The sequence below is a fragment of the Phoxinus phoxinus genome (genome assembly GCF_949152265.1).
Source record: "Phoxinus phoxinus genome assembly, chromosome: 10".
NCBI classification, from domain to species: Eukaryota; Metazoa; Chordata; class Actinopteri; order Cypriniformes; family Leuciscidae; genus Phoxinus; species Phoxinus phoxinus.
In genome coordinates, this window is record NC_136885.1 from 16,467,175 (window position 1) to 16,494,052 (window position 26,878).

The window sequence follows — 26,878 nt, forward strand, 5'->3', positions numbered from 1 at the left end:
CACATAATAATAAAAAACAAAAGAAAGCACGCGCACGAGCACTCGCTTGTAAACGTATTGGTTGCAATCTGAAACATCACCGCTAGATGCCGCTGAAAACTCCATACAGCACCTTTAAGTCAACATTTTTATTTAAAAAAATTCACGATCACAAATTTACTTATTTGATCAGTGACCTACATATTTTATTTCCGGGTTTAAATTACATTTTGAATATAAGATTTTAACCTTTTAGAAGCCCACTGTACATAAAATCATATTTAAATCATAAAATCAGTTTGCACATTATTGTAATTTCTATAGTATTAGTTGTTTTTCAACTTGACAAAAAAAAATGAAATCCTTACCTACAACTTCACTAACATGCACCTGTAAACTCTCGCTGTCTCTGTATCTGTGTGTATAGACAGTTTTGGAAGTGCTGAAGGGGCGTTCGATCCCGATTTCTCTCTGGATTCTGATTGGCAGCATCATTGGAGGACTGCTGCTTCTTGCACTCTTAGTATTCATTCTTTGGAAGGTACGGAACACAACAGCTATAAACATAAGCAGGTGTACAGCAGTGGTTACATCTGAAGTGAATTAGTACTCAAAACACTGAAAAAACACTTTATATATACTAAATACTAGCACTCTGCAGTCTTAACCAACGTGTTGACTGTTTCTTCACAGATGGGGTTTTTCACAAGGAAACAGAGGAAGGACGAGGATGAGAACGATGACAACTGACACTGCAGGACAGATTGAACAGAGTTTCCTTTACAAGAAGGAAATATGCTTTTTGCAGCCATTACTTCCCCTTTGAGACATGACACTCCTGGTCTAGGACCACAAACCGTCCATTATCAGGTCCAGCTGGAATCTAGACTTCTTTTTGTGCGCTGATTTTGGGGAAAAATCTGCAGAATGGATTTAAACCAGATAAAATATTTTACATGGAGCGGAGAGCACTAAACAAATGTGCCAAAATAAAAAATAAACACGCAAAGGGGTGCAGGATGCGTAAAACTTGATGAATGACGGTTCTTGCGGTTCAGTCGAGTCTATTATTCACTTTCACGCCCTGCCAGGGTTATAGGGTCTTGCACCTAACATTTTATTTGGATTCTATTGAGGCAAAAACAACACATGAATCCTAGCATATTGCAAAAGAGAAAAAATGTTATCTGGGAGATTATCTGGCTTCACAGAGACAGATCATTTACAATGGCATTGCATTGATGGACCGGAAAACAAGCAAATGCACTATTTGTAAAAAATAATGAAATATGTATTTAAGTTGAAAAACTATGGTTTAATACCACGTGATTTTGCCAAGTAAGACATGTTCCTGGAACAACATTTCTGTCCGAAAATGTTGTCGTAATCCTATCCCTACCCATAAGTTATTCTATAAAATAAGAGGGAAATGACAGGTGAATAACAGGTTATAAGCCTAAACTTGACATAAATTGTAAACTTGTCCCTCAAATCTGATTGGTTGATTGGAATGTATCCAGGATCAACAAAGACATTGATCCAGGAACATGTTGTTCTTGGTGAAAATCACGTTTACCACAATAACAAACTATCAGTTTATTTAATTTTTGTTTACTTAACAGAAAATCACAATGTTTCAGTCAGGCATGGTCAGTGCACAGGTTTGAAAATTGTTTTTCATTTTTTTGACAAATTATTAAATAAAAATGTGTAAACCGTTATAAAAAGAATTCCATCTTTATTTGTCCCCGTTGAAAACAGAAATAAAATTGCATTCTCACAGCTCCACAAAACACACACCGTTAAATACAAATCAGTCCTTGTTGAAAATGAAACATCTGTTTGAAAATAGCATGAATCTCAAAATAATAGCTCCATTTAACTCTTCTTTATCCACCCTTTTTCACACAAACATAGACCAGGATGTCTTCTTGAACTAGCCTACAGTTGTATAATAACTGTCAACGAGAGGCCTGTGTAGAGGTAATGTAGGATTCCAGAAGAAATATGGTCTCATCCACCTGGTTTTCACTGGAATCCAACCTGAGCACAGAGAGAAATGAAAGAAAATGAGATTAATTTCATTAATCTCAAAAATTAGATAAATGATTGGCTGAACATGAATCACATGACTCTGATCCATGTGTAGAGAGTAACTGGTCTGTGTAGTACTTGTTAATGTGGTGCCGCAGGGACTCGAGCTGCTGTCTTTCTGGAGCTGTGATCATCTCCTCCACCTCCGTCAGTTGTGTCGTCTCCGCCCCTGTGGCCTGCAAGGATGCCAGGATGGCCTCGATTCGCTGAGACTTTTCCAAAAGTCGCCTGTCAAAAACAACGAACCGATTAAAGACATAATCGAAGACGACGGCTAAGATTAAATGTTTCGTATTGTCAAAAAAGGAGGGACTTGCTTGTTCTCTTTGGTCTCGTACAGCCGCCTCTCGATCAGGTTCCCAACTGTCTGTATGGTGTCCACATACAAATATATATCAAAACATTATAAAAAGCATTTAAAAAGGATGCTCATGTGAGCTCTGTACCTTGTAGCAGTGTTGCAGCAGCAGTCTGGCGGTGGGCAGCTGATTAACGGTGTACAGGTAGAAGGTGCGAGAAGGGGCGTGGTCAGGCGTTTTGGGAATTTCCTTCACACACAATACACAAAGAGTGATATGAAGCCTGATCATGATAAAAAGAGACCCTGTTTACACTTGGTACTAACATCCATTTCAGATGGTCCAATCACAAGTGGACAGTGCTTTAAGAGTTGTAAATAGTGTCCGAAATACTTTCGGGGGTAGTCAGAAAAACATGAATAAATCGCATTGTAGTGTAAATGAAAATCCATCCTGAAGCATCCCAGACAACAGCCAAGGACCGCCTACTTGCCTGTCAATCATCAACTGTGCTAAAACAAGGTGGTTACATGTAGCTTTAAATTAAAACAACCATCCATTCACACATATTTTTTTATTAAATCCAATCGAGCATTGACTTTTTTTTAAATTACATTTTGTATTAGGGGTGTCAATAATTATGAGTGTTCAAATATGTCTATTTTCCTACTGCATGGTATGTAAACAAAAGTACGCCAAAAAAGTAGTATGTCCGAATGTATAGTATTCGAGGAACAGACGGTGAACTGTACCCAGAGGACCTACTACTTCCACCGAGATTCTGAAGTGTGTGTTCGATGGACACTTTACTATCCCATGATGAGGCCACAGGAGAACAGTTATGAATAGCAGATAAGCGACGGAACTGACAAAGAGTACGTGACGTCACATGACAAAGCCAACAGATTACTTTACTGTCTACAATGCAGAAATAAGCTATTTCCTGTGAGATTATCGGTTCAATATCCGCTATAGCTAAACTCTAAGCATACAAAGAGCAGTACATGGTAATGGTAAAACTATATGTGCCACAAAACGGTCTGTTTATGATTACAATCATTTGAATTAAAATAATACCAATTCGCAACAAGTAGCATGACGGACTGTTTTTGTACAACTAAAATAACTGGAAGCAGCTGACACCGGAAGCCTTGCACATTTGAGGTGAAAATGGTCACCTCTGCTCTTCTGTTAAAAATAAGGTTAATAGAACATACTTTTTTAATGGTCGTAAAATAAGTCTGCCAGTACTTCATGATCTTTTGACATGAGATCGCAGCCATAGCAAACCACAACGATCCAATCAATTCCCAACGGACAAAAACAAGCCCTGCCCTACATTTTTTCTTGATCGAGAAGCCACTTCCCTCAGATATACGTCACAAAGGGGAAGAAAAACTATCGCAACTTCTGTTTCATGCTGACTTCATACCAGGTATAAACTGGGTCAGAAGGACAAGCAGACATAGAACAAGAACAATGAAACTGAGTGATATATATACAGCATTTCAGAAAGTTTGTAAACAATAGGCACCAAGATACTGCTGGGTGGCAGAACGCTTCAGCTTTTGCCACCCAGACAAAGGACGTCATGATGAATTGTAGTATATATATATATATAAACAAGACCTGTGAGTGTGTTACCTGTAGCTGGACCAAGTTCTCAGATAGGAGTGTGTACAGCATGTCTTTGGCCTCTTTGGCTGGAATCATGGCAAAATCCTCCACCTGCTTCTGTTCCAGATGTCGTTTCCGCAGTAACAGGCGAAAGATGCGTGCTGAACGGGAACCAAACCTGGCGTAAAGCAAAGAATCTAAGAACAAAACCAAAAGAAGATTTCAGCCAGCTAAAACACTGAGTCTACTAACCTCTCTTGGACCACAGACTCCAGGGTAGCTCTGGCCAGGTTAGCCAGTGCACGGTGTAGATCTGACCACAGGGTCAAGGGTCAACCAATCCATTACGAGATTTCTACTATTTTGTTATAAGATTATTAGATATATACCATTCAAAAGTTTGGGGTTTGTTAATATTTTTTTCACATATCTCCGTTGCTCACCAAGGCTGCATTTATTTGATCAAATTACAGTACAAACATTAATATTGTGAAATATTATTACAATTTCGAATAACAGTTTTTGCCGAAACTGATACATTGCTTTCAGGATTCTTTGATAAATATAAAGCTAAAGAGAGTAATCTAGAGTTAAAATAGTAATCTTTACATTATATGTAAATAATATGTCTTTACTGTCACTTTTGATTAATTGAATGTGTCCTTGCTGGATAAAAGTATTCATTTCTAACTGACCCCACACTTTTGAATGGTAGAGTAAATGATAAATAAATTAATTAGAATAAAAATTATTTGCAGTTAGACATGGAAAGCTTTCAGGTGGTGTTTTAAAGGGATACTGACGACATACATTCCTCCTCCACTGTCACCTGTCTTCCCCACAAACTCCATCTAGGAGAAAAAGCAAAGATATTAAAGTAATTTAATACTTGGATAAATAGCAAATGTAAAGTAGAGTGTATTTGTGTATGTATTGCGTTACCGGATCGTCAACCAGGAGAGTGAGGTATTGGTCTAAAATTGGCCTGGCGATGTTGTAATTAGATGGAAGAGCTCGGAAAATCTGATGGGAAACAACAAGGCTTTGATCACACTTCATGACAATCTGATTTAGTTTTCTCAGTAAGGGCTGTAAGAAAACAAAAATGTGCGTGTTCATCCATTAATACCTCGTTTGCCGAAAGAGCTTGTGTGAAAGCAGCGTTAGCCGGCGTTGTAACTTCACTCATCCGTAACATGGTTCTAACTATCTCACTGCTAGTCTACAGGGGAGAGAGAGAAAGAAATTTAGCCGATAAAGACCTACATTCTACCGACTTATTATTTCCCCTGAGGAGAAAGCCTAAATGTGAGAATCCAGAACATCTCAGATTCACCAGTGAAAGAATATTCAGTCCACAGCCTAATTATATCTCACAGCACATCTTAGAATATATGATGTTTATAGTCACCTGATCAAGTTTACAGGACACAGCATTAATGATGGCCTGATCCCTGAAGTGCAAGTGAAAGCGTTCAAAATTCACCTGCCAAAAGATCCCTTCATCCCCACACTGGAGAAAGAAATATAAAAACAGATGTAAAAGACATGAAAAACTTACGGTAACTAATGAAAAATCATGTGTGATGTCATCATTTCGATCGTAATACCTCATCATTGTCTGTTTTGGCTTTCTTTGCTGCACGCTGGTCAGCTTCACCATCTTCACTTGAGCGTCTGCGTTTTCCTTTACCTGGATGAACACACAATTTAGCCGCTTAAATTTTAGTCCCAATGTGTTTAAATATTTCTAGCTGAGAAAATATTATCTAGCAATATGCCATTTGGTGGCCCCAAAAAAATTTGCTTTTATAAAAATAAATAATAATAAAAAATCTAAAATTATGATTTATCTCATAAATCACTGAGGCAAGTGAAATTGCATCTTTAACGTAATTTACGTCACAGAGTTAGATGATCTCAGAAGTCAGGACTCGGGTGTTTATCACACTGACTGAGCATCTATTTATATTCTCACCTTTTACCTGATTTCGCTTCTCTGTTTGCGATCAGATGATTTTAAGCTGCTAAACTCTGGGAAAGTTCTCAGTCCAATGATCCAGTAGGTGAATTCATTCAAACAATCAGTCTAAAACATCACTAATGTAAAGAAAACCAGGCTGATTACATCAGAGACGGCAGAGAGAATAGAGACTCGCGTTGCGTTTTCAGGGAATTATTTATTCCAGTGTGTATTTCGCTTTAAAACACGAGCTCTGTCATATTCTCTGTCATTATTCTTTGATTCTGCAAGTTCTCACTCCTTGCGCTGTGTGAAATACAGACTAAACCAAACATCACAACATCCCACCGCTGTATGGACAGATGATATGCAAACTATGTTTCTTAGCTAGATAAAGCAAACCAGCAAGAGCATCTCAATGTGGTTCTGTTTGGATTTCCAACCTGACTTGTCCAAAATGTAAACAAGCTCTTTGCTGTTGCACTGTACACATACTACCGGTATATACCCTTAAATCTGGAGAAAAAAAAAATCCTGTAATGTTTTTGCTTCATAAGTAGTTTGAATTGTACTCCTTATATCATTTGGTAATATGGTGGCCTTTTGAAGTCTCAAGTGCCCTTTTTTGGAAAGACACCAACATTTACATTGATAAAAGCTTGCAGAAAATACTGTTTTGAGAGAATCACCTTTTAATCTGGATAAATGTGGGGCTATTTTAATTCCAAAGGGCAAGGGGACTTTATCAGGATGCATAGTATCCTGGATCCATAAAATAACTGGCCTTTAAAAATAAAGATCTGCCTGCCTCTATGGGAATTTAACATAGGGGTGTCCTGACTTATGCACCCTGTATTTTAAGGAAGAACAAAGGAAAGGTTGGAGTTTTCCTCACTTTTTTAATTAAGGCATTAAGAGCTCCAAAAGCTGATTTTTTTATTCCTCGTTTTAGTCAACTTTAGCATGGGTGTGTTCATTTATGCTAAGCACTGTATCTATGTATATATATATATAATCATGTAAAATACATAAATATTCCTTATATTACCATCCCCCAGCCCACAACATAATTGGTCTAGTAGGTCTACCATAATTTTTAACCATTATTGGATTAGCTAAACTTTTGGCTGGCACTGTATACACATGGGTGGACCACTAAAAGGTTTTTTTAGTATGTGATAAGTGTTTTGACAGCAGAAACTGACCGGTGAGATTGATATAGGGTACTCTGTAGCAGTCTGGGTGGTTCTCTGGTTCAGAGGGTGTTACAGCTGGAGGAGGAGGGTCAACCGCTCCTGAGTCTGATGGTCCTGCTGAGGCCACAGGAGGACAGCGCTGAAGGAAATGAGTCTCCACCAACTGGGAAAATGCAGAGACAACCTCACTGTAGTCCATACTCTGACCCTCTGGTACAAAAAAAAGTTTAAATAGGTAAGTTTCAAATGGAAATCAAGACAGTTGGGTTGAGCATGAAACATATTTCAGATGCTATTTTAATTATATTCGTCTGGTCCATTCTACAAGATCCAAACTCAGAACCTCTGAAGTGGCCAAAAAGATCACACGTTTTGAATGTAGGCTCAGATATATTTTTGGTCTTTATCTACTTTTCAAGAGTCATTTTCATGAAACCCATCCAACTTGAATATTCTTATGATATAGTATTAATGATTATTATTATATTGAATGTTAGAGTATAATTATTAAAAGTAACTTAATTAAACGTCAATTAAAAAATTCACATAATAATGGAATAAGAAGCATAGGTGTCCATGTTTAAACATCCTACATTTTTGAAACAACAAAAAAACAACATTTACATTTGTGTTTAAAGGCATCTTTTTACTAAGCACTATGAATGAATGCCAGTCTCAATTAAATGGATTGTTTTCCTCAATTTTAGCCATTAATTATAGCCATTCAACATTACATTATTAATGAAAGCTATCAATTTTAACATTAAATAGGCCTTAAAAATATATAACAACTTTTAATTTAAGTGAACTTAAAACAAACCTCACATAAAGCCATTGTAATTAATATCACATTTAGCTAAGGTTCAACACTAGTGTTCAACGCTAATGTTTTTTTCTACTGGCCCAGTTCACATTTTGACCTGCTCTTCTAAAAAGCACTTAAACAAGTTAATTGTTTTCATTGTTTTTTTTTTTATTCATGTAACCTTCAAGCATGAAAGACTTCGAAGACCTTGAGTTTACATATACTGTAAGCTTAAAAAAAGGTATTTTTTCAAATCCTGTTTTGTTTACATCTATGAATTAGCCCTTCAGTCTGCTTGTGTTTTTACCTGGCATATTGTGAGTCAGCCTGTCTGCTACAGTCTTGACTGTGCTGCTCATAGTCATCTGGCCTCTCTGCAGTATCTCCTCAACAATGAGCTCGCCTGTGTCCCCATAAAGACTCTTGGCAGTGTAGATGTAGCGTGGATAACGAAGCATGTGTATGATGCGCTCACAGCTAATGCGATATTCCACAGGTCCCGCTGGACCACGACGCCCTGCACCAAATGTACACATCCCATGCTGCACCAGCACACACAGAGATTTCTTGACCTAGCAGGAAGAGTGTGTGTTAAAGAGGGAAAATGAATACAGAGAGAATGCGAACAAGATAGTGAAGAATGGTATGTGATGATAACAGAGACACCCAAGAATAAGACATTACCAGGTCAAGAGCAAGTTTGGTCTCAAGAGCAAGAGCTCGCAAGTTCAGAACTCCACTGCGGATGAGATGAGTGCCCACTTTCTCCACCACATCTCCAAAGTGCTCCTGCAGTAGCAGCCCACACAAACGCACCTCCTGTGTTGTCATCTTCAGGAAAGAGAGGAACAACCAAATCACTAAACAAACCGTTGACGGAATAATGTATTTGTGATTTATGGTTTTATGAACATTTGAACCTGAATTTAGCTGGACTTGACAATAGAGTAGACCTGTAAGCTCAAATGGAGTTATGAGGTTTTTTGACCAGCGAAAGTCAAACGTGTTTTATCTGTCAATAGAGGTTTCCACCCAGAGAGCAACAATATATCTTTCAAGATAGACCACATAAGCTCTGAGGTAGTTAATCTGAATCTGATAACCGGTTGCTTTAAAACGTTCCCATGTAAGCGCTCTTTGTAGAGCATCAAAGGTTTCTATTTACAACATGTTTTAACAGCGTTGAGTTGGGCTGCACAATATATCGAAAAATTATCGTTATCGCGATTATAGTATGCGATATCCGTATCCGTAGACCGGGCCCAAAGGGAAACCTAGTGGCTCAGAGCAGAGAGTGGACAATTTAAAAAAATAATGGCAGGAGTAGAGACAAGAGAGGAAAATGACAACAGCGAAGAACCTGTGCCTAAAAAGACATGTAAGTCTGAAATATGGCAATATTTTGGCTTCAAGAGAGAAGACGTGTCACAAATGCAGGTACTGTGCAAGGGGCCATTCACATATCGCGTCTTAAAACACGTGGAAAGCGTGGCCTGGCCGCTTTCTCCTTCTTTCCTCAAGCGCTTGCGCTCCCGTGGCGTCTGTCGTTGCTATGCAACCATGAACTACGCTCTCCTTGATGACGAGGAGGTATCAGCAAAGGATTAATTGATTTCTAGCCCTTGCATTAGCTTTAGTACTAGATATATTTATGGAGAAAATGAGAAAAATGAGCCTACATTTGAAATAACAAATTTGCACACGCAAGATACGGGATATGTGAACATTAGTGACAGTGTCACTAAGTCGTGCGAAAAATTGTGGCCACGTCGAGAGGAAAATACAACTAATCTACACAGTCATCTGTAATGCAACCTCAGGGAGCTATATGAATACTTCAAAAAGTGTAAGTCCAAATATACCAAAACTGCTGTTTCACAGACAACCATTAATCAGTTTTGCCAGTGTAACTCCTTATGAAGATCATAATAATATCTATTAGCCTACCCGTTTATTTTAGTATGATCATTACATATATAAATGCTAAAAAATAAATAAATAAAAGCTTAATAAAAATAACATTTCTCTAGGGAAATGTTATATTGCAAGAAAATATCGTTATTGCAATTATCAACATCAATATCGCATATCACATATGTTCCCAGTATCATGCAGCCTTAGCGTTGGCCTTTGTAGCAAATCCCAGACATATCTGTTGAGCGAATGAACCCAATGGCCAATCAGATCTATTAAGTCAGAATCTGCACAACAAAGCTCAAAACGCTGGAGGTTTTGTTCAGCACGGGTTGTGCACGCTTGCAAATCCTTTCATTATAACCAAATATAAACACAATGTCAATAAGAGATTCATTGCACATTGTAGACAGCTTCATTGGTTATAACGGGAGTTTTCGCAAGAGTGCAGCTTTGTGAACATCGCGTTGACCTGAAATAATTGACAGTTTCAGTGATTATAATGGAAGCAATCTTTTCTCGCTTTCTATATATATTTTTCATGCTGCTAACTAAACATTGCAAAGTTTCTGGATTGACAACCATATTTAGTCTAAATACACGATTGAAAGCAATGGACAGAAAAAAACAATCTGATACAGTGAGTCAAATTATCTGGCATTAAGCCTTTGAGTGTAAATGCAAAATAATAGACCTGTCATTTTTATTATATCATATTATAAAAAGTTAATAAAAAGTTTGAAGTTAGTAATAAAATGAACCACAAAGTAACACATTGTAAATATATAATTTATATGTTTACAATGTGTACTTTGTGGTTCATTTTATTACTAACTTCAAATCAGTCACTCAGTGATGAATAATAACACATAACGTTACATTGGTTTAAAACAAAATAGTGACTTACTACATTACTACCATAATCATAAAATATGTATGATTGATATATTCTTACAACTTACATATTATTATTATTTACAGGTATGCATATACCACAAACACATGAAAGAAAAACATAAACATTTAGTCAGGTAGTCTGGACTTTAATTTAATAGACGTGTTAAGTAATGGACTTCACTTAACGTTAACGTGCTGTCACATCATATGCTGTTAGCTAAAACCGGCATACTGAAAGCACTAAAAGAGCATCCTGTTCACAATAACTTACAGGATCAAAATAATCATATTTAAGTTATGAGTGATGCGCATTACAAAAACTAACACATGAACGCAGCGCTAGTTGCTTTCTTGCCCTTCTACAATTCATACATCTCACGTAAAGTTAGCCAAACATTGCACAAAAAGACACAGTCATGCAGATACACAAAAATGAGCCTACCTCTAAAAAGTATGTAGCTGTGCGTTTTTAGAGTTAAGATGAGTTTATTCTCACATGTGTTGTTCAGGCGGTGTGTAGTGATCAGCACTGACGAATTTCCGTGGTAAGATCATGTGGCACTCAAGTGATTTGTGAACAAATCGTTGATATGAAGCGATTCTTTGTAATGATTCAGAAGAACCGAATGTGAATCACTCAACTGTAAAAAAACAGTTCATTTAAACGAACCGCCCGAGTGAATCGACTCGGTAAACTGAATCGGACTTCCGAATGCCGATGTCAGAGCGCCTCCCTCTGCAGTGGGCGGACCGACGGCCAGCGCTGCTGCTGTTTGGGACACAGACAGTCTCACTGAAAACATGGCGGAGGCTGCGGCGGTCCCTCCGCATCGCTTCTTCTGTCACTGTTGTAAAGGTGAAGTGAGCCCCAAACTGCCGGTGAGTCCGCGTCGCCTGTAACACACAGTCGGTTCATCTTAGTGGGATTCTGTAGTTCCGTTGTCGGTCTCGCAGGTTTCGCTGTTGTGCTAAAGTTAGCATGTTAGCAGTGTATCAACCTGATGTAGGCGAAGGGCCTGCCATGGCTTGTTGTTTGTATATAAACACTACAAATATATGTATTTATCGATGACCATTATTACTAAACGTACTACTGGTGCGCGTGCACGTACTCAAGGAGAAAACTAACGTGTTTTGTCTTCAACACAAATGCTAACGTTACAGTCATGTCTTGTGTTTTTGGTGGTATTGTTACAGCTTTCGTTTAAATAATAACTTTTTAATACATATTAGACTTTAACAAGTGTTCCGTTCATGTTGTTACCGTTTAGAAATGTTTACAAAATGTCTTTAAATGTACTCAACACTGACCTCTTATCAAAAGCGAAACTGGAATATTAAATGTTTCTATTTTACTTAACTTATTTGTTATGTCGCAGATCACAGAACTGTCAATGGCTGTTTAATTTCAACACTTGTCGGTCAGTGTGTCAGTATATCAATACATCATGAGCTGTCCCGAAGAGGATGAGTTGTGTGTAATCCCTTGTTTACTGCCCATTTCACTTAGTAAACGTCTTGCTGTACTCAGAAGGTGAATCATAACTGGTTCATGCTTATTGTATATAGTGTGAATGATGCTGAACAGTGTTCTCTGAGTTGTACTACATGTCAAGATAAGTAGCCATTGTCCTTCTTTTGTTGGAGACCCACAGGATGACATGTCTTGACCTCTTCAAATCAGAGAAAAAATAGGGAAGCAACCTCTTGAATCAGCAAGCAATTGTTATGACACGCATTACAGGGAGTGTCTCATTATACAGGACTATGTTCTTTAAAATTCAAATAAATGTGTGTTGTAGTGCTATGCAAATGTGCGTGTCCTCACAAAACCACAGCTATCCCTTTGTTTATTTACAGTGTTGAGGTCAACAGTGTGATTTGTCTGTATTCTGATTCTGATTGTGATTTTGTTTGCATTTAGGAGTATATCTGTCCCAGATGTGACTCGGGCTTCATTGAGGAGGTTACAGAAGACTCCAGGTGAGCTGTTCAATGGCTGCACTTCCTCATTCGTTGTCTCTTATGGCATGTTGTAACTCCTGCACTGCTAGATTACCGTGGCGGCTCTTTCAGGGCCTTCTGGTGTATGTAAATAAGTCTATTGTATCACCTGATTCATAGCACCACCAAATGGGCCTGAGAACAAAAAGCTGTCAAAATAGGTTCCTATGAAGTTGTTATCATTATTATTTTAGTATTGATAAATCAGGCATATGATCATTCATAGTTAGAGTCACCATTCAGCCAGTGGAAAATCAATGATATGAGTTAATTGTATTTAATTCCAGCTCAGTTTAAGTTTAATAATTTGTATTATATTAGAGGGGAAAGGTTTTAGACCATTGGTCCTCAATCCTGGTCTTAGATTACTGCAGCACTGCACATTGTGGATCTCCTTTATTAAGACAATTTGTTTATATGATTATGTCTTTAGTAGACATGTGCTGTGTCCGAAATCATGTACTTTTTACAGTGTGCACTAAATATCAGAACCTCTTTAACATTGATTGAAATTCTTTGAAATGGTAGTGTTAAGACATTGCTGGACAATGAACATACCACATATCTCATGTCGCAATTCGCCTTTGGCTAAGCCACGCCCTAGAATGTAGATTGACCAATCACAGCGCAGCCAAGAACGAGCTCCCACAGAGGTCCGACACTTTTTCACAGCGCTCCATTGACTTTAACACAGGCGTCTCATATTTTTGGTCTCGGCAGGCTATAACCGTCGTAGTTTTATCAAAAATATGGTTAAACGTTGTGCCTGGGGCATTTGTAACACAGATACGCGTTTCCCAGAGAGGTTGGAGGGGGGTGTCCGTTTTTTTCCCTTCCCAAAACAGAAGTAAAATACTGACAAGTGTCGTCTTTGGATTAAACTGTGTGGACGTCCTCACAGTCAGCGAAACCCCTCAAGGATCAACAAGCACACTTTTGTGTGCTCTATTTTTGCTTTTAACCTTACTGTGAAGTTATACTAGTTAGACAGTTTTATGCTGTTATGATTTCTGTTCTCTACCCTAATTGTTGATATGCTAGCACACGCTGCTAATAAATACAACTTTATACTCGCGTAGTCCGTTTGCTTTGTAATAACGATTATAGAAGTGAAGAGACCTACCCAGGTTTGCATGAACAGTGTTGCTCTTTGATATTGTTAGTCCCAGCCTCTGTCTCGATTAGGATATGCGGTACGTTCAGTTTTTTAACTGTGATGACCGTTAACGTTATGCTTTTGCCTCTATTTAGCTTGTTGTTGCTTGCGTTTCTCTGGCATGTCTTGAATACTGCCTTCGAACGCATACTGCGGCCCCTTTTGCCTACTTCTATCGGACACTTTATTTGCTGCTTTATAAAAGTTTGATAAAATTTCAGCAGGAAGAGCCGTCACAACATAAGCCATGTTGATACCAAACCTGAGCCCAGATGAAGTTGTCGGAGGTAGCAACAGTAACTAAGGGGGGTGGGGCTTAGCCAAAGGTGAATTATCCACTGACTCTGTTCTTTTGCTTATGATGTACTAACAGCAACCGTGAAAATAATTAGCTTGAGTTGTATTCAACAAGTAATTTCAAATAACTAAGTACTTAGGTTAATGAGCCAATCTATTAATTTATTTGAAAATACAATAAAAATGCAATTTAAAAAATTGTTATTATATAATAATTTGAATAAACATATTAAATAGTTTGGTGTAATATTTTATTATTTCCTAGAAGCATAAGCAATGAAGATTTTTTGTTGAAATTATAAATATTTGAAAAACCGAATGAAAGTCATGTGGTGCAACTGATGTGCGTGGAAAAAACATAAAATAATATCATAGACCCTCATGATAAACACACCTCACTGTGTGTCAAGGTCAAAAAGTCTCTTAAAATATCAGATATTTTGAAAAAAAATTTACATGAGAAGGTTAGTTCAAGTTGTGAAATGTCATACAACCTTCCCCAAAACGTATGTAATAAGTAGGCTAAGGGATAATCCACGGCTACTGCTAAACTGTTTTAATGCATGGCGTGGAGGTAAAGAACCACCTGTTGTGAAGCGATTCAAATCGTTTAATGCACTGCTTGCAGCATATTCCATGGTCATTTGACAGCATTGACAACTTAAAGCTGTTATTGATGTTTACAGTGCAATATTTGACCGGAAGGGTAAAAATGACAGTTATTTTTGTCAGTTACAGCTCGTTAGCTCTAGCATTCTGTCCGCTTTGAGTAAGATACAGAGATATGGTAGTGCGGTAAGATTACATTTATCTGGATGAATGAATTATACCATTTATTTGAATGAATTATCAAGGGAGAGGGAGAGAGATGAGATTCGCTTGTCTGTGTGTGCTCTGTGTCTAATAACAATGAAGCTGTGAGTTCAATTACTTCAAAAACAGCAGTGTTACCCCTCTTTACTGAGAAATATTATGTAGTGATTCAGTTTTATTTATTAATAAAATGAGTGGGGGGGTGTGCGCGCATGCTTCAGTGAAAACCGCACATTATATAGAACGGTGATTAAACTGAGTGAAACTACCTGTGCATTAAACGGTTTTAATGCACACCTTCCAGCCTTTTAGAATCTAAGTATTCAGACAGACCATGGTATAAGTAATAACATTTCTGATTTAATAATTAATGATGCTATTTGCTTAAAAACATAAGGTGTGTGCATTTACATGTGTTCAAGATGTAAATACATTTTGTTTTTACTTTTCTTAATGTTTACACCACAAAACATTTTAGGGTCACTCAATTGTAAATTGTAACTTGGATACGTTTTTTGAAACCGTCATATGAATACAATAAGTTAATTTCTAAGAACTTGGAACATGGGTTTTAAACTAGATTTATAAACTAGATTATAATTTTTTGTTTGTATTCTTTACGCCTTTATCTTGGGCACCCTTATTTGCCAATTGCCATTGACCTTTCACTTGAAAAGAGTCACTCAACTCACAGATCTCTCTTCAATGTATTATTTTTCAACTTTTCAAATCTGATGGCTCCTTGTGGCATTGGTTGAACACAATGTCAGCTGATGCAGTAGGTTATTTTTTTCATACTGCTTTTTGCATAGTATGTAGGGATGTACTGGTCAGCTTTTAAAGGCAACATAAATCCCTGTGATATTCCACAGTCCTGTTTGTGTAGTTCAGCTGTTAAATATAAATGGTATCTGATGCAGCGATTTAAAAACATTAGTCATTTAATATTTGATTGGTTACTGGTCATAACTAAAGCTCACAAAAAAAGACCAGTTTACTTACAGTAGGAGCTGCCTTTATACTAAAATGCTTTTGTCATTGACTGTCTGGGCACTGTGGAATAGCAAGGTAGCTGTCTTAGCTTTCTGACGCAGTCCTCAAATGGGTGAGACATAGTGCTGCACGATTAATCGCATCGCAATCGCAATCGCGATGTCAGCCCTTTGCGATTATATGACGGCAAAATGTTGCGATTATATTAAATAAATAAATAAATAAGACAAACTTTCTGAGAACAGTTTGCCGATTTTCCTTGCCGAAATCTGATCTGACAGTCTCAGTAAAGGTGTGTTGCGTCTCGTGCCGTGTCACGTGCGTGGTCACTTGTGTGTGTGCGCGCACTACGCAGCGCGAAAATACCAGAGCGAAGATGGATGCCGACGAGATCGGCACTGATCTGGTACCTAAAAATTACTCTACCTCTGTTATATGGCGGTATTTTGGATTTCGGATTACAGACACTGAGCAGAGAGAGGTACTGTGCAAGATTTGCAAAATTAAAGTTGCTACATCACGTGGCAATACGACAAATTTATTTCAGCACCTGAAACATCACAGAGAAAAATATGAGGAATGCATGACGGCGAAAGAGACAACTGAAGGAAACAAGGCACAAGCTGTTCCCCGAACAAAACAAAACAAAATTACAGATGTGTTTGCAAGCATCACGCCATATGATAAGTCTTCGGCTAGACATAAAGAAATCACTGACTCCATAACGCACTGTTTGGCAAAAGACATGATGCCCATGCACGCCGTTAGTAAAATGGGATTTCAGAAAATGATCCACACACTGGACAAGAGGTACCAACTGCCCTCTCGAAACTATTTCTCTCAAATAGCGATCCCTAAACTTTATAACTCGCGCCGTGACGAAGTTCAAAAGGAAATGGCTACGGTGACGTTCTTTTCAACCACTACGGACCTGTGGTCAAGCAGGACAAGTGAACCGTATATTAGCTTGACTGTGCACTTTGTCGACGAGGAGTTTGAATTGAAAAGCCGCTGCCTGCAAACATCGTATTTCCCCGCCGACCACACAGGAGAAAACATAGCCTTGGGCTTGAGAGAGGCACTGGCTGCGTGGGACCTCTGCGAGGAGCGTCAGGTCGCCATAACAACAGACAACGGCTCTAACATGGTCAAAGCAGTGGAGCTTAATCAGTGGACTAGAATCCAGTGTTTTGGTCATAGACTTCATTTGGCCATTGGTAAGTTAAATTGCTTTCATATTTCGTTATATTACACTAAAGCAAATATTTTAAACTACTGTACTTTTATAAGCAAATAACTTTGGGTTAGGACCATTGATTTAATGAAATAAAATTACTTGAAATACAATGTAAAATTCTGTGTGTCACAAAAGATACTAGGAGTGGCCCATTTCATTTAGGGCTATTAATTAGCATTAAACAAAACTCTGTAAAAGATGGATGATTGTAAAGAACAAATCTGCCACTGCCATTTTTGCCTACTACTCCAATATAATTAATTAGGCCTAGAGTTGTGACATGATTTAGTACAAATATTAACTGTGTGTGTGTGTGTGTGTGTGTGTGTGTGTGTGTGTGTGTGTGTGTGTGTGTGTGTGTGTGTGTGTGTTTTATGCTATTCATATGAACTGGGCGTGGAATCAGAATGTGAATATTAAACGTTTTTGCAATGTGTAGTGAGTAAATGTTTTTCATCTATTATTCACAGAAAATGCTCTGAAAAAGAATGCACAATGCATTACCAGAGCTACTGGGATATGCAGGAAGATTGTGGGCCACTTCTCCCATAGCTGGAAGAAAAGAGTGGCCTTGAGGGAAGCACAACGAGAGCTCAACCTCCCAGAGCATGCCATGGTGACAGACTGCGCAACACGATGGGGTTCCACTCAGAAAATGATAGAAAGAGTCCTGGAGCAGCAAAGTGCATTGTCCAAGGTTCTCTCTACAGACCGCAAAGTGCGACACCTACTCCCTTCTTGGCAGGACCTGGAGGTCTTGGAATCTGTAAACAAGGCACTCAGCCCTCTACAGGACTTCACGGATGCCTTATCGGGTGAAAGTTATGTGAGCATATCTTGTGTGAAACCTGCTCTGCATCTTCTGAACACCTCAGTGCTGGCTGAAGACGAACCAGACACTGAGCTGACCAAGTCACTGAAATCCAACATTCTTAGCTACCTCAACAGCAAATATGAAGGCATTCAGGACTTGCTAAACTTCACCACTTTCCTAGACCCAAGGTTCAGAACACAACACATCTCTGAAGAAGAGACCCAGACCTTAAAGGAACGAGCCATATCTGAGTTGATCGTGAGTGAAACCACAGAGTTTACTTGGTAAAAAATGATTCAATGTAACAAATTTCTATAACATGTGCATTGTTTATTGTTTCAGGAGATTCACGGCCAGCAGTGTGTAGCCCAAAGCCCTGCAGTGATGGAGAATAATAGCATAGATGTGGAAAGTCCACCTGCTGCTAAAGCCAAGAAGAAAACTCTGGCCAGTTTCTTTAAGGAAACCACATGCACAGCACCAAGAGCACCACTGTCATCCACATTTGATTCCATGGCACAGTTAAGAGAAGCAGTGGCCTCTGAACTCAATGTTTACATTTACATGCCATGTGTAGACCATGGAGAAGATCCACTGAAATGGTGGAAGACACACAAAGTCAGCTTCCCTAGGCTATGCAAACTAGCACAGAAATATCTGGGCATACAAGCAACAAGCTCTGCATCAGAGAGAGCTTTTAGTGCTAGTGGTAATGTCGTGTCAAATCATCGCTCCTGTCTGAAACCAGAGAAAGTCGATATGCTTGTGTTTTTGTCAAAGAACCTCTAATGCGATAAGATTAACTGTTTAGAAAGAGGATTTGGAAGTACCAGTTGGTCATTTAAGATTTAGTGGTTTGGGTTTTCAACAGTTTATACAGAGAGTATATGTTACATTACATCCTGAGTAAATGTCCATGTTTGTTTGGACAAAAATGTTAAAAAATCTTATTTTTGTGAAAATGTGTATGTTTTTATTTGTCTTATTTATTTAGCTTTACTTTTGAGAAAATAAGTTTACATAAATACAAATGTTCATGTTTTTATTTATTTTGAAACATTTCTAGTTTTACAAATACACATTTTAACATTATCACTAATCTGTGTGTGCATTTTCCTTTAAAACCCATCAAGTTGACTCATGATACAATTTATTATAATCGCAATCGCATATCGCAATATTAACCTCAATAATCGCAATATGACATTTTCCCCAAATCGTGCAGCCCTAGTGAGACATCCAAAATGTGCATTTCGGTATTGAGAAGCACTGGTTTAGATCGATGACTCCCTCACTGTGACAATCAGCTGTACTGCAGTTTATGTTGCCAAGTTCCATGAAACAGCAATATGTTCCCTGGCTATCCCAGTTGCCAAGTCTGACATGAATGTGATTGTTTACTCCTCAGTCTTCTGGACAGTAGTTCAAATAGCCTTGATGACACAGCTTCGCAGTTTGCTGAGGTATGTGGACCCCTTTCTTCCACAACATCTTCCCTGTCTTGTGTAGCTGTTGATAAGGAGTTTTTGGATACGTTTGAATGAGGTACATTGTACTGCTCATTCATAACTATCCCTTTCACTCGCTCTGTTTCTGTAGCTATGGCAGCTGTTGTTCGTGGAGAGGCCGTTCAGTCTGGATCTAGAAAGTCCTGACTCTGAGCGGGTCCCTGGAGGGGGCAGTGGGTCTGGGAGTCTCGGAGCCGGACCGTTCGGCGGTTCTGTCCCAGGTGGGCTTAGTGGGACTCTGGGTGGCCCTCTAAGTGTAGCAGAGCACTGGGGTCCTGGTCGCCCTCCTCGCCTGCACACTCCGAGGAGGTACCGATCCAGAGGAAGCAGTCGACCGGATCGCTCTCCCGCTGTCGAGGGGTAAGTTATATATCTTAGTTTTTCACTTGGTCATGTTCTGTATCCCAAGTCTGTGGATGTGTTTTCATTCTCTTAATTTTTTTGCAGGTTGCACTTTCATCTATCATAGTTTCTCTTTTGCATTTTAACTATAATTCGAACAGCACGAATAGTCTGCTTGCTTAATGAAGACCAAATGATCTCCGATACAGTGGATAGTGCTAATCTACAAATGCATATTTAGCTGAGAGTCAAGACAGCAAACATGCTGACAGTTTGCAGATTAAACAAGCTGTTATGATGCATTTTGAGGAATATAGAGTCATTTTGTACAATGATGCGTGTGTGTGTGTGTGTCACAAAATTGAGTACACCCCTCACATTTCAGCAACCATTTTAGTATACCTTCTCAAGGGACAACACTATAGAAGTGAAACTTGGATATATTTTAGAGTAGTCATTGTGCTGCTTGTATAGCATTATATATTTACTGTCCTCTGAAAATAACTCAACATACAGCCATTATTGTCAAAATAGCTGGCAACAAAAGTGAGTACACCCTAAGTGATAATAGCTGTATGTCGTTTAACCATGCAAAGCCACATGTCATATTCATCATTTTCATGTTTTTGCTTGACAGGACCATACAAATGTGTGTATCTTGAATTAAAGCAGTTAAAATTTGTGCTTTGAGTACAATTATCTCATACAATTTCAACATGGCACCTCATGGCAAAGAACTCTCTAAGGATTTGAGAATTAGAATTGTTGCTCTCCACAAAGTTGACCTAGGCTATAAGAAGATTGGTAACACCCTGAATCTGAGTTACAGTACAGGCCAGGGTCATTCAGAGGTTTTCCAAGACGGGTTCCACTCAGAACAGGCCTCACAAGGGTCAATCAAAGAAGTTGAGTCCTCGTGCTGTGCGTCAGATGGCTTAAAAAAACAGACGCATGAGTGCTGCCAGCATCGCTTTAGATGTTTCAGAAGCGGAAGGTCAGCTTGTCAGTGCTCAGACCATACGCCGCACACTGCAACAAGTCGGTTTGCATGGCCGTCGTCCCAGAAGGAAACCTCTTCTGTCGCTGGCTCACGAGAAAGCCTGCAAAAATTTTGCTAAAAGCAACCTGTCCAAGAGCATGAACTGGAACCATGTCCAGTGGTCTGATGAGACTAAGATAAAATTGTTTGGTTCAGATGGTGTCCAGAATGTCTGGTGATGCCATGGTAAGGAGTACCAAGAAAATTGTGTCTTGCCTACAGTCGAGCATGGTGTTGGTAGCATCATGGTCTGGGGCTACATGAGTGCTGCTGGTACTGGGAGCTGCACTTCATTGAGGCATGGATTCCAACATGTACTGGGACATTCTGAAGCAGAACATGATGCCCTCCCTTCAGAAACTGGGCCGAACGGCATGATAACGACTCCAAACACACCGCCGCCAAGATGACAACTGCCTTGCTGAGGAAGCTGAAGGTGATGAAGTGGCCAAGTATTTCTCCAGACCTGAACCCTATTGAGCACCTGTGGGGCATCCTCAAGCGGAAGGTGGAGAAGCGCCATGTGTCTAACAGCCAGCAGCTCCATGATGTCATTATGGAGGAGTGGAAGAGGATCCCAGCAACAACCTGCGCAGCTCTGATGAACTCCATGGCCAGGGCGATTAAGGCAGTGCTAGATAACAATGGTGCTCAAACAAAATATTGACACTTTGGACACAGTTTTGACAAGTTAGGGTGTACTTACTTTTGCTGCCAGCAAAAGTTGTCCCTTGAGAAGATATACTAAAATGTTTGCTGAAATGTGAGGGGTGTACTCCCTTTCGTGAGATACTTCATATATATATACACACACACACACACATTAAAATGTTTTCTCCAATGTACATGCTTGCAGACACACGCATTATGCATTTTTAATGCCATGATAATAACACAAACTTAATCATGAACACGAAGAAAAAACACTAGTCGAAACAAAATAAATAGCATTTAATTATAATGTATACAACACTTTTTATATATATTTTTTTACTATTCATAGTTGGTGTGAATAGGCCATTTGATAGTGTTATTTCTAAATGACAGAATATTTAGATCTCTTCAAAAACAAATGAATTCAACTTGGCAAACTGGATCTAGGCATAATGATTAGCAAAAAATAATAATACTGGTAATAGACCTAAAACATGAGGTCCACCATAAGATTACAAATGGTTTATGCCCCAGTGAGACTCTTCTTCTCAAGTGCAACGTTTAAAACTGTTTTGGTCTACAATATAGTGCTACTTTTTTTTAATTTATTTTTTATAGTTACTGGCAATATTTACATGTACTGTATGTGAGTCAGCTGACTGATTATAACGGCTCATTTTTTATGTCAGTAAAAACAAAACAAAATGTAGAGAAGTTGGCAGAATTCCCCAGTACTAATATCAGTTCCTCACTGATGTCTCTGCTCTCCTTCTAGAATAGTACAGCAGTTTCTCGCAGGCCTTTTTGCCAATTCAGGAGTACCAGGCTCTCCTCCGCTGTCATGGTAAAGAAAACGTTTTCATTCAATATTTATGTAACGAAGTAATTTACTGTGCATATATACTGACAGCAAATTACAGCAATGTATGTTACAATGCCCAATCTCAGTTTAAATATGGTAAAGCCAGTCATCTTGGTGTGTGCGTGTGTGTATACATAATATTAAAATTTATTAAAGTAAATTAGCTTTTTTTTTTTTTGTAACAATGTTTTCTCCAGTTTTCTCAGTTTAAATATGGTAAAGCTGGTAATCTTGATGTTTGTGTGTGTGTTAGGACGGGCATGCTGCACTCAAACCCCGGGGACTACGCCTGGGGACAGGGAGGTCTGGATGCTGTCATCACACAGGTAGTTGAGCAGGATGATGCGCGTGCATGTTACCTGATCCGTGCCTCGGTGCAAACAAGCTGATCATCTCTGTGTTTCTCTCACTCAGTTACTGGGTCAGTTTGAGAGCACTGGTCCTCCTCCTGCTGAGAAAGAGAAAATTTCCTCCCTCCCCACTGTTATCATCACTCAGGAACACACTGGTTAGTCTCTCCTCTCTCTTCCCTGTTCTTTGAAACTCTTGTCGTTTTTCTCTTCTGGTCTTTGAGGAACACAGTGTCATTTTAGTTATGATTTAAGGCTCACAGACTCAGTGGGGGTCATTGACCTACCAGTATGAGCCTTGTGTGGTGATGAATTATAATTCCTATTTAAGGCAACGCTCGTCTACCGAAATCTCATTATTCTCACCCCCTGCGTGCTGTCTCTCTCTCCCTCTCTCTCCTTCTCATTGTCTCTTCTAGACTGCAATATGGAGTGCCCTGTATGTAAGGAAGACTATACGATCGGTGAGCCGGTCCGGCAGCTGCCCTGTAACCACTTCTTCCATAGTGACTGCATCGTGCCCTGGCTTGAACTGGTGAGAGAAACAATAGAGAGGAAGGAACGGGACAAAAGGGAGAGAATGAGGAAAAGACATTGGAAAAAGTTCAGGAAAGAATTTAGATATGAGAATCTTTTTGAAGTAGGAAAAAAAACTGATGCGGTTATGGAAATGTTCATAGATACCTAGTAAGCACAGAGTTTTCTGGAAAGCATTTTATTTTATTTGTGTACAATCATCTGATAAATAGAATGAATGTCACACTTCAAAATTATAAATGTAAAAACATCTGGAACATTTTAGTTGTGTTGTATTAAGAGACTGGTCTCGACTTGTCTACGGTCTCGACTGCATTTGTACTCGTTCTTGTCTCAAGTCTCAGACTAAGAGGACTTCATGAATTTCATGACCAGTCAAGACCACAAGTGGGGATATTTGTGCATTGTCTGATTTATTTATTAACATCACTAATGTGATTGGATGTAAAAACCTCCTTCTTTAAATGCTATTAATAATAAATCTAATCAGATTTTTTTTTTTTTACTGTAGCGCTGGGTCATAAATTGAGGAATTGTCAAAAATGTCACCAAAATTAATACAAATGCCCACAAAATTCAAACTTTTTAATTATAACATAGGCTTATGATATAATTAAGCAATATCACAAGAGCTGTTTCACGAAAATGAGCACGATTGTAAACGTGCTAAACAAGAACCAAAAGAAACCTTTTTTTTAGGATTCTTTGAGGAATAGATGGTTCAAAAGCACAGCTTTTTATTTGAAATAGTAAAAACATTCATAATGCAATGTAAGTTAAAACATTTATTTAATGTGACCTTGTGGAGTAAAAGTATTATGTAGTAAAAAAGTATTTTATTATTTAACCCTTTAACTGTCACTGTCCCGTATACGGGACACCTACGTTTACCTCACTATATTACAATTAAATCCTAAATTAATCATGACAAACTATATATTGTTGGAAAAGTCTAACACTCCTTAATAGATATTTCAGCACTGTTTTTTGTTACAAATTATGCAGGAACAGTAATAGATGAATTTATGACAAGAGCGCACCTCAAAAAAATCTACATCATAACAGGAGTTCTGACCTTTGTCACAAAAAAGTCGACGCACACACTTTTAGTCATTAAAATGTTGGTTTTCATGCTAAAATTTCATAAGAAAACATATAATCTAGTATTTGTCAATAAAAAAATTATAAAATTATATTATCTTCTAAAAATTATAATATATATATATTATCCTCTAAAATATGATATTATCTTTTTTATCGCCTTTTTTTATTACATTACATATTTTAGTAGTTATCATAAATTAGGTATCATTTGAAAGCTTACGATCTCAGAATTCATCCTGTGAAAACTGTTTTGAAATTGGACATTGTGTTACCATAGAAACATTACTCTAAATTATTGTATCAGGCTCCTCCCCTTTTGGGCATCATTATGTTTCATAATTTATGATCAAAATATTTTCTAATCTTGACAAAACACATATTGTCAGAAAGGTCTGAGTCTCAATGTTCCATATTTTGTGACAGAAGTGATATTTGGACAGAAATTGATACATTTATTATGGCAGAATGCATACAGTTAAATTCAATGGAATTTAATGACACCCGGAGGCTACTTTTGGTAATACGCCTAAACAAAATCTCATGGGAACTTCAATTTTTATGATATCAACTTCAAATTTGGAACACACCTTGGTTAGATTTTTGGCTTTGATTTTATAGTAATTTTATAGTAAAAACTATTTTGTAAAATATATATTTTATATAAAAGAAAAATATTAAATAAATTATATTGGATTTAATGTAAATTTAAACTTCCATAACTTTTTTATACTTTAATTTTTTGAAGTGCTTTCACATCAGCAATAATCTGTAATTTTTTCCCTTTAAAACAAGACCAAATTTAGGTCTATACTCCAAAGCATTCTTGAATTACAACCATTTTAGCTTGAATAGTGCATTTTAATGTCCATTCTCAAAAAGGGGAGTGACAGCTAAAGGGTTAAAAAGGCATTCATTTCAAACTTTTGAATGGTAGTGTAAGTGTGATATTTAAAAAAAAAAGACACCTTTGTTTGTTTAATTAAATGATTGGCTTATATGTTGTTATTGTTCTAAAGCCAATGCAAATTAAGTAAATATTATTTGGAAAATATTTACTTTTGTATTAAGTTGACTGGTGGTGGAAGTGTGTTCCTGATGCAAATGTTGTTCGAAGAGGTAGACAGAAAAATAATGCTAATATTAAGTTGTAGCCAATTGTTAAATTAAATTGTAGGGTAATCCTTTGTGGATAATTCAATCCCAGAATGTATTATGAGTTCACGGATACCAAGATAGTGGACAGCGCTGTGGGTTAAAAGTAATTTTGTTCAGAAGTGGAAAGTGTATTTTTACCAATCTAACGTCAGACTGTTGGAAAAAAGTGTTTAGTCACTTGAGAGGTTCCAGTTTGAGGTTCAAACTGTTTTTTCATTTTTACAAATATTCACTGACATACCCTTCTCTCTTCTTCCTCCCTGAAGCACGACACGTGTCCTGTGTGCAGGAAGAGCCTGAATGGGGATGAAAGCGGCACTCAGTCCTCGTCAGAGCCTTCCTCCTTAAACACTGATCCTCGCACACCGGAGAGATGGTCCTTCTGAAACACACACACACACACACACACGTCCGCCCGTCTCATCCGAGCTCTGTCTTAACCCAAGCTTGTTTGTCTGTCTTTCCTTTTTGTCAATACTTTGTGTTCATCCTACCATGATGGTATATTTTTACTATGGTTTATTTACTTATTTTCTCTAACACAGTCTTTCTTAGTTGTGTCTATGCCAATGTATCTATATCTTTCCCATATTTTCAGACGTCTTCGATTCCTTCCACAGTTTTCTGCACAGCATTTCCTTTAGTTTATCTCCATTCTTATTCCTACCCTGGGTGAACAAACAAACATTGCAGGATGAGGGTAGGGTCGGGCACATATTGTTGCTTTAGCAGCACAACTCCCAAACCACATTTAGATCGTACAGTGTTTGGTTTCCCAGAGACGAGCTGTACTCCCCAGATAGCGCCTCTTACCGTTCAATGTGAATTCTCTTTGGGATGGGGTGGCGTGTCTTTGCGGTTTATAAACGTCGCTTTACGTCCACAGGCCTTTCGTTGTTCTTGCAACCTTTTTTTTTTTTTTTTTTTTTTCACTTGTCCAGGGGATCATGAAGTTTTGTCTCTCTCCCCTCCATCTCTGGTGTGTATATATCACAAACCCATCAATGTCATTCAGTTTAATTTGATTTAGTTCTTTTCACTCTCATTTCTATTACAGTTTTTTTCTAATGTAAATAATTTTAGTTGGAAAACTCATTTAAGGAAGACAAAAAAACATTGATGATGAAAATGACAATGAATCGCTAAATATTAAAGTATATAAATATATATTATATGATGTGTATGACCACGATGTATTAATAAAAAAACTGAATAAAAAACAGGAAACATGTTGATCTTGCTATGACAC

The 26,878-nt window shown here is 38.1% G+C and overlaps 4 protein-coding genes across 6 annotated transcripts in view; 3 read left to right on the plus strand and 1 right to left on the minus strand.

Annotated features, from left to right (window-relative positions):
* The window catches only part of itga10 (integrin, alpha 10), a 45,751-nt gene extending 44,243 nt beyond the window's left edge, over positions 1-1,508 (plus strand). Inside the window, exons 30-31 of the mRNA XM_079627018.1 lie at positions 407-520; positions 673-1,508. Coding sequence (XP_079483144.1) covers positions 407-520; positions 673-729 — 171 coding nt within the window. The 3' untranslated portion in view covers positions 730-1,508. The remainder of the gene's footprint in view (positions 1-406; positions 521-672) is intronic.
* A 45-nt stretch (positions 1,509-1,553) lies between these two features.
* Positions 1,554-11,399, minus strand: polr3c (polymerase (RNA) III (DNA directed) polypeptide C). 3 transcript variants are annotated; one of them, XM_079627020.1, is made up of 15 exons: positions 11,261-11,399; positions 8,638-8,784; positions 8,261-8,525; positions 7,158-7,358; positions 5,600-5,682; positions 5,401-5,502; positions 5,119-5,211; positions 4,932-5,012; positions 4,789-4,840; positions 4,242-4,302; positions 4,017-4,167; positions 2,520-2,621; positions 2,391-2,440; positions 2,152-2,301; positions 1,554-2,022 (listed from the first exon to the last, which is right to left on the minus strand). In XM_079627020.1, the coding sequence occupies exons 2-15, from the start codon at positions 8,782-8,784 to the stop codon at positions 1,941-1,943; spliced, it is 1,620 nt and encodes a 539-aa protein (XP_079483146.1). In that variant the 5' UTR covers positions 11,261-11,399; the 3' UTR covers positions 1,554-1,940. The 3 variants fall into 3 exon arrangements, 2 of the variants coding, with proteins under 2 accessions (XP_079483146.1, XP_079483145.1); XM_079627019.1 differs by having other exon boundaries at positions 1,688-2,022; positions 11,207-11,385; XR_013799420.1 differs by having other exon boundaries at positions 1,703-2,022; positions 2,520-2,693; positions 3,948-4,167; positions 11,261-11,328.
* Positions 11,400-11,486: 87 nt separating this feature from the next.
* rnf115a (ring finger protein 115a) lies at positions 11,487-26,858 on the plus strand. Its single transcript, XM_079626505.1, has 9 exons — positions 11,487-11,643; positions 12,689-12,747; positions 19,487-19,541; positions 19,678-19,946; positions 22,397-22,465; positions 22,737-22,809; positions 22,898-22,991; positions 23,253-23,368; positions 25,896-26,858. The coding sequence occupies exons 1-9, from the start codon at positions 11,566-11,568 to the stop codon at positions 26,013-26,015; spliced, it is 933 nt and encodes a 310-aa protein (XP_079482631.1). The 5' UTR covers positions 11,487-11,565; the 3' UTR covers positions 26,016-26,858.
* LOC307005952 (E3 SUMO-protein ligase ZBED1-like) lies at positions 15,351-19,169 on the plus strand. The gene is made up of 3 exons (XM_079626503.1): positions 15,351-17,244; positions 17,735-18,336; positions 18,421-19,169. Exons 1-3 carry the CDS (start codon positions 16,404-16,406, stop codon positions 18,865-18,867), a joined length of 1,890 nt encoding a protein of 629 aa, XP_079482629.1. The 5' UTR covers positions 15,351-16,403; the 3' UTR covers positions 18,868-19,169.
* Positions 26,859-26,878: the final 20 nt, after the last annotated feature.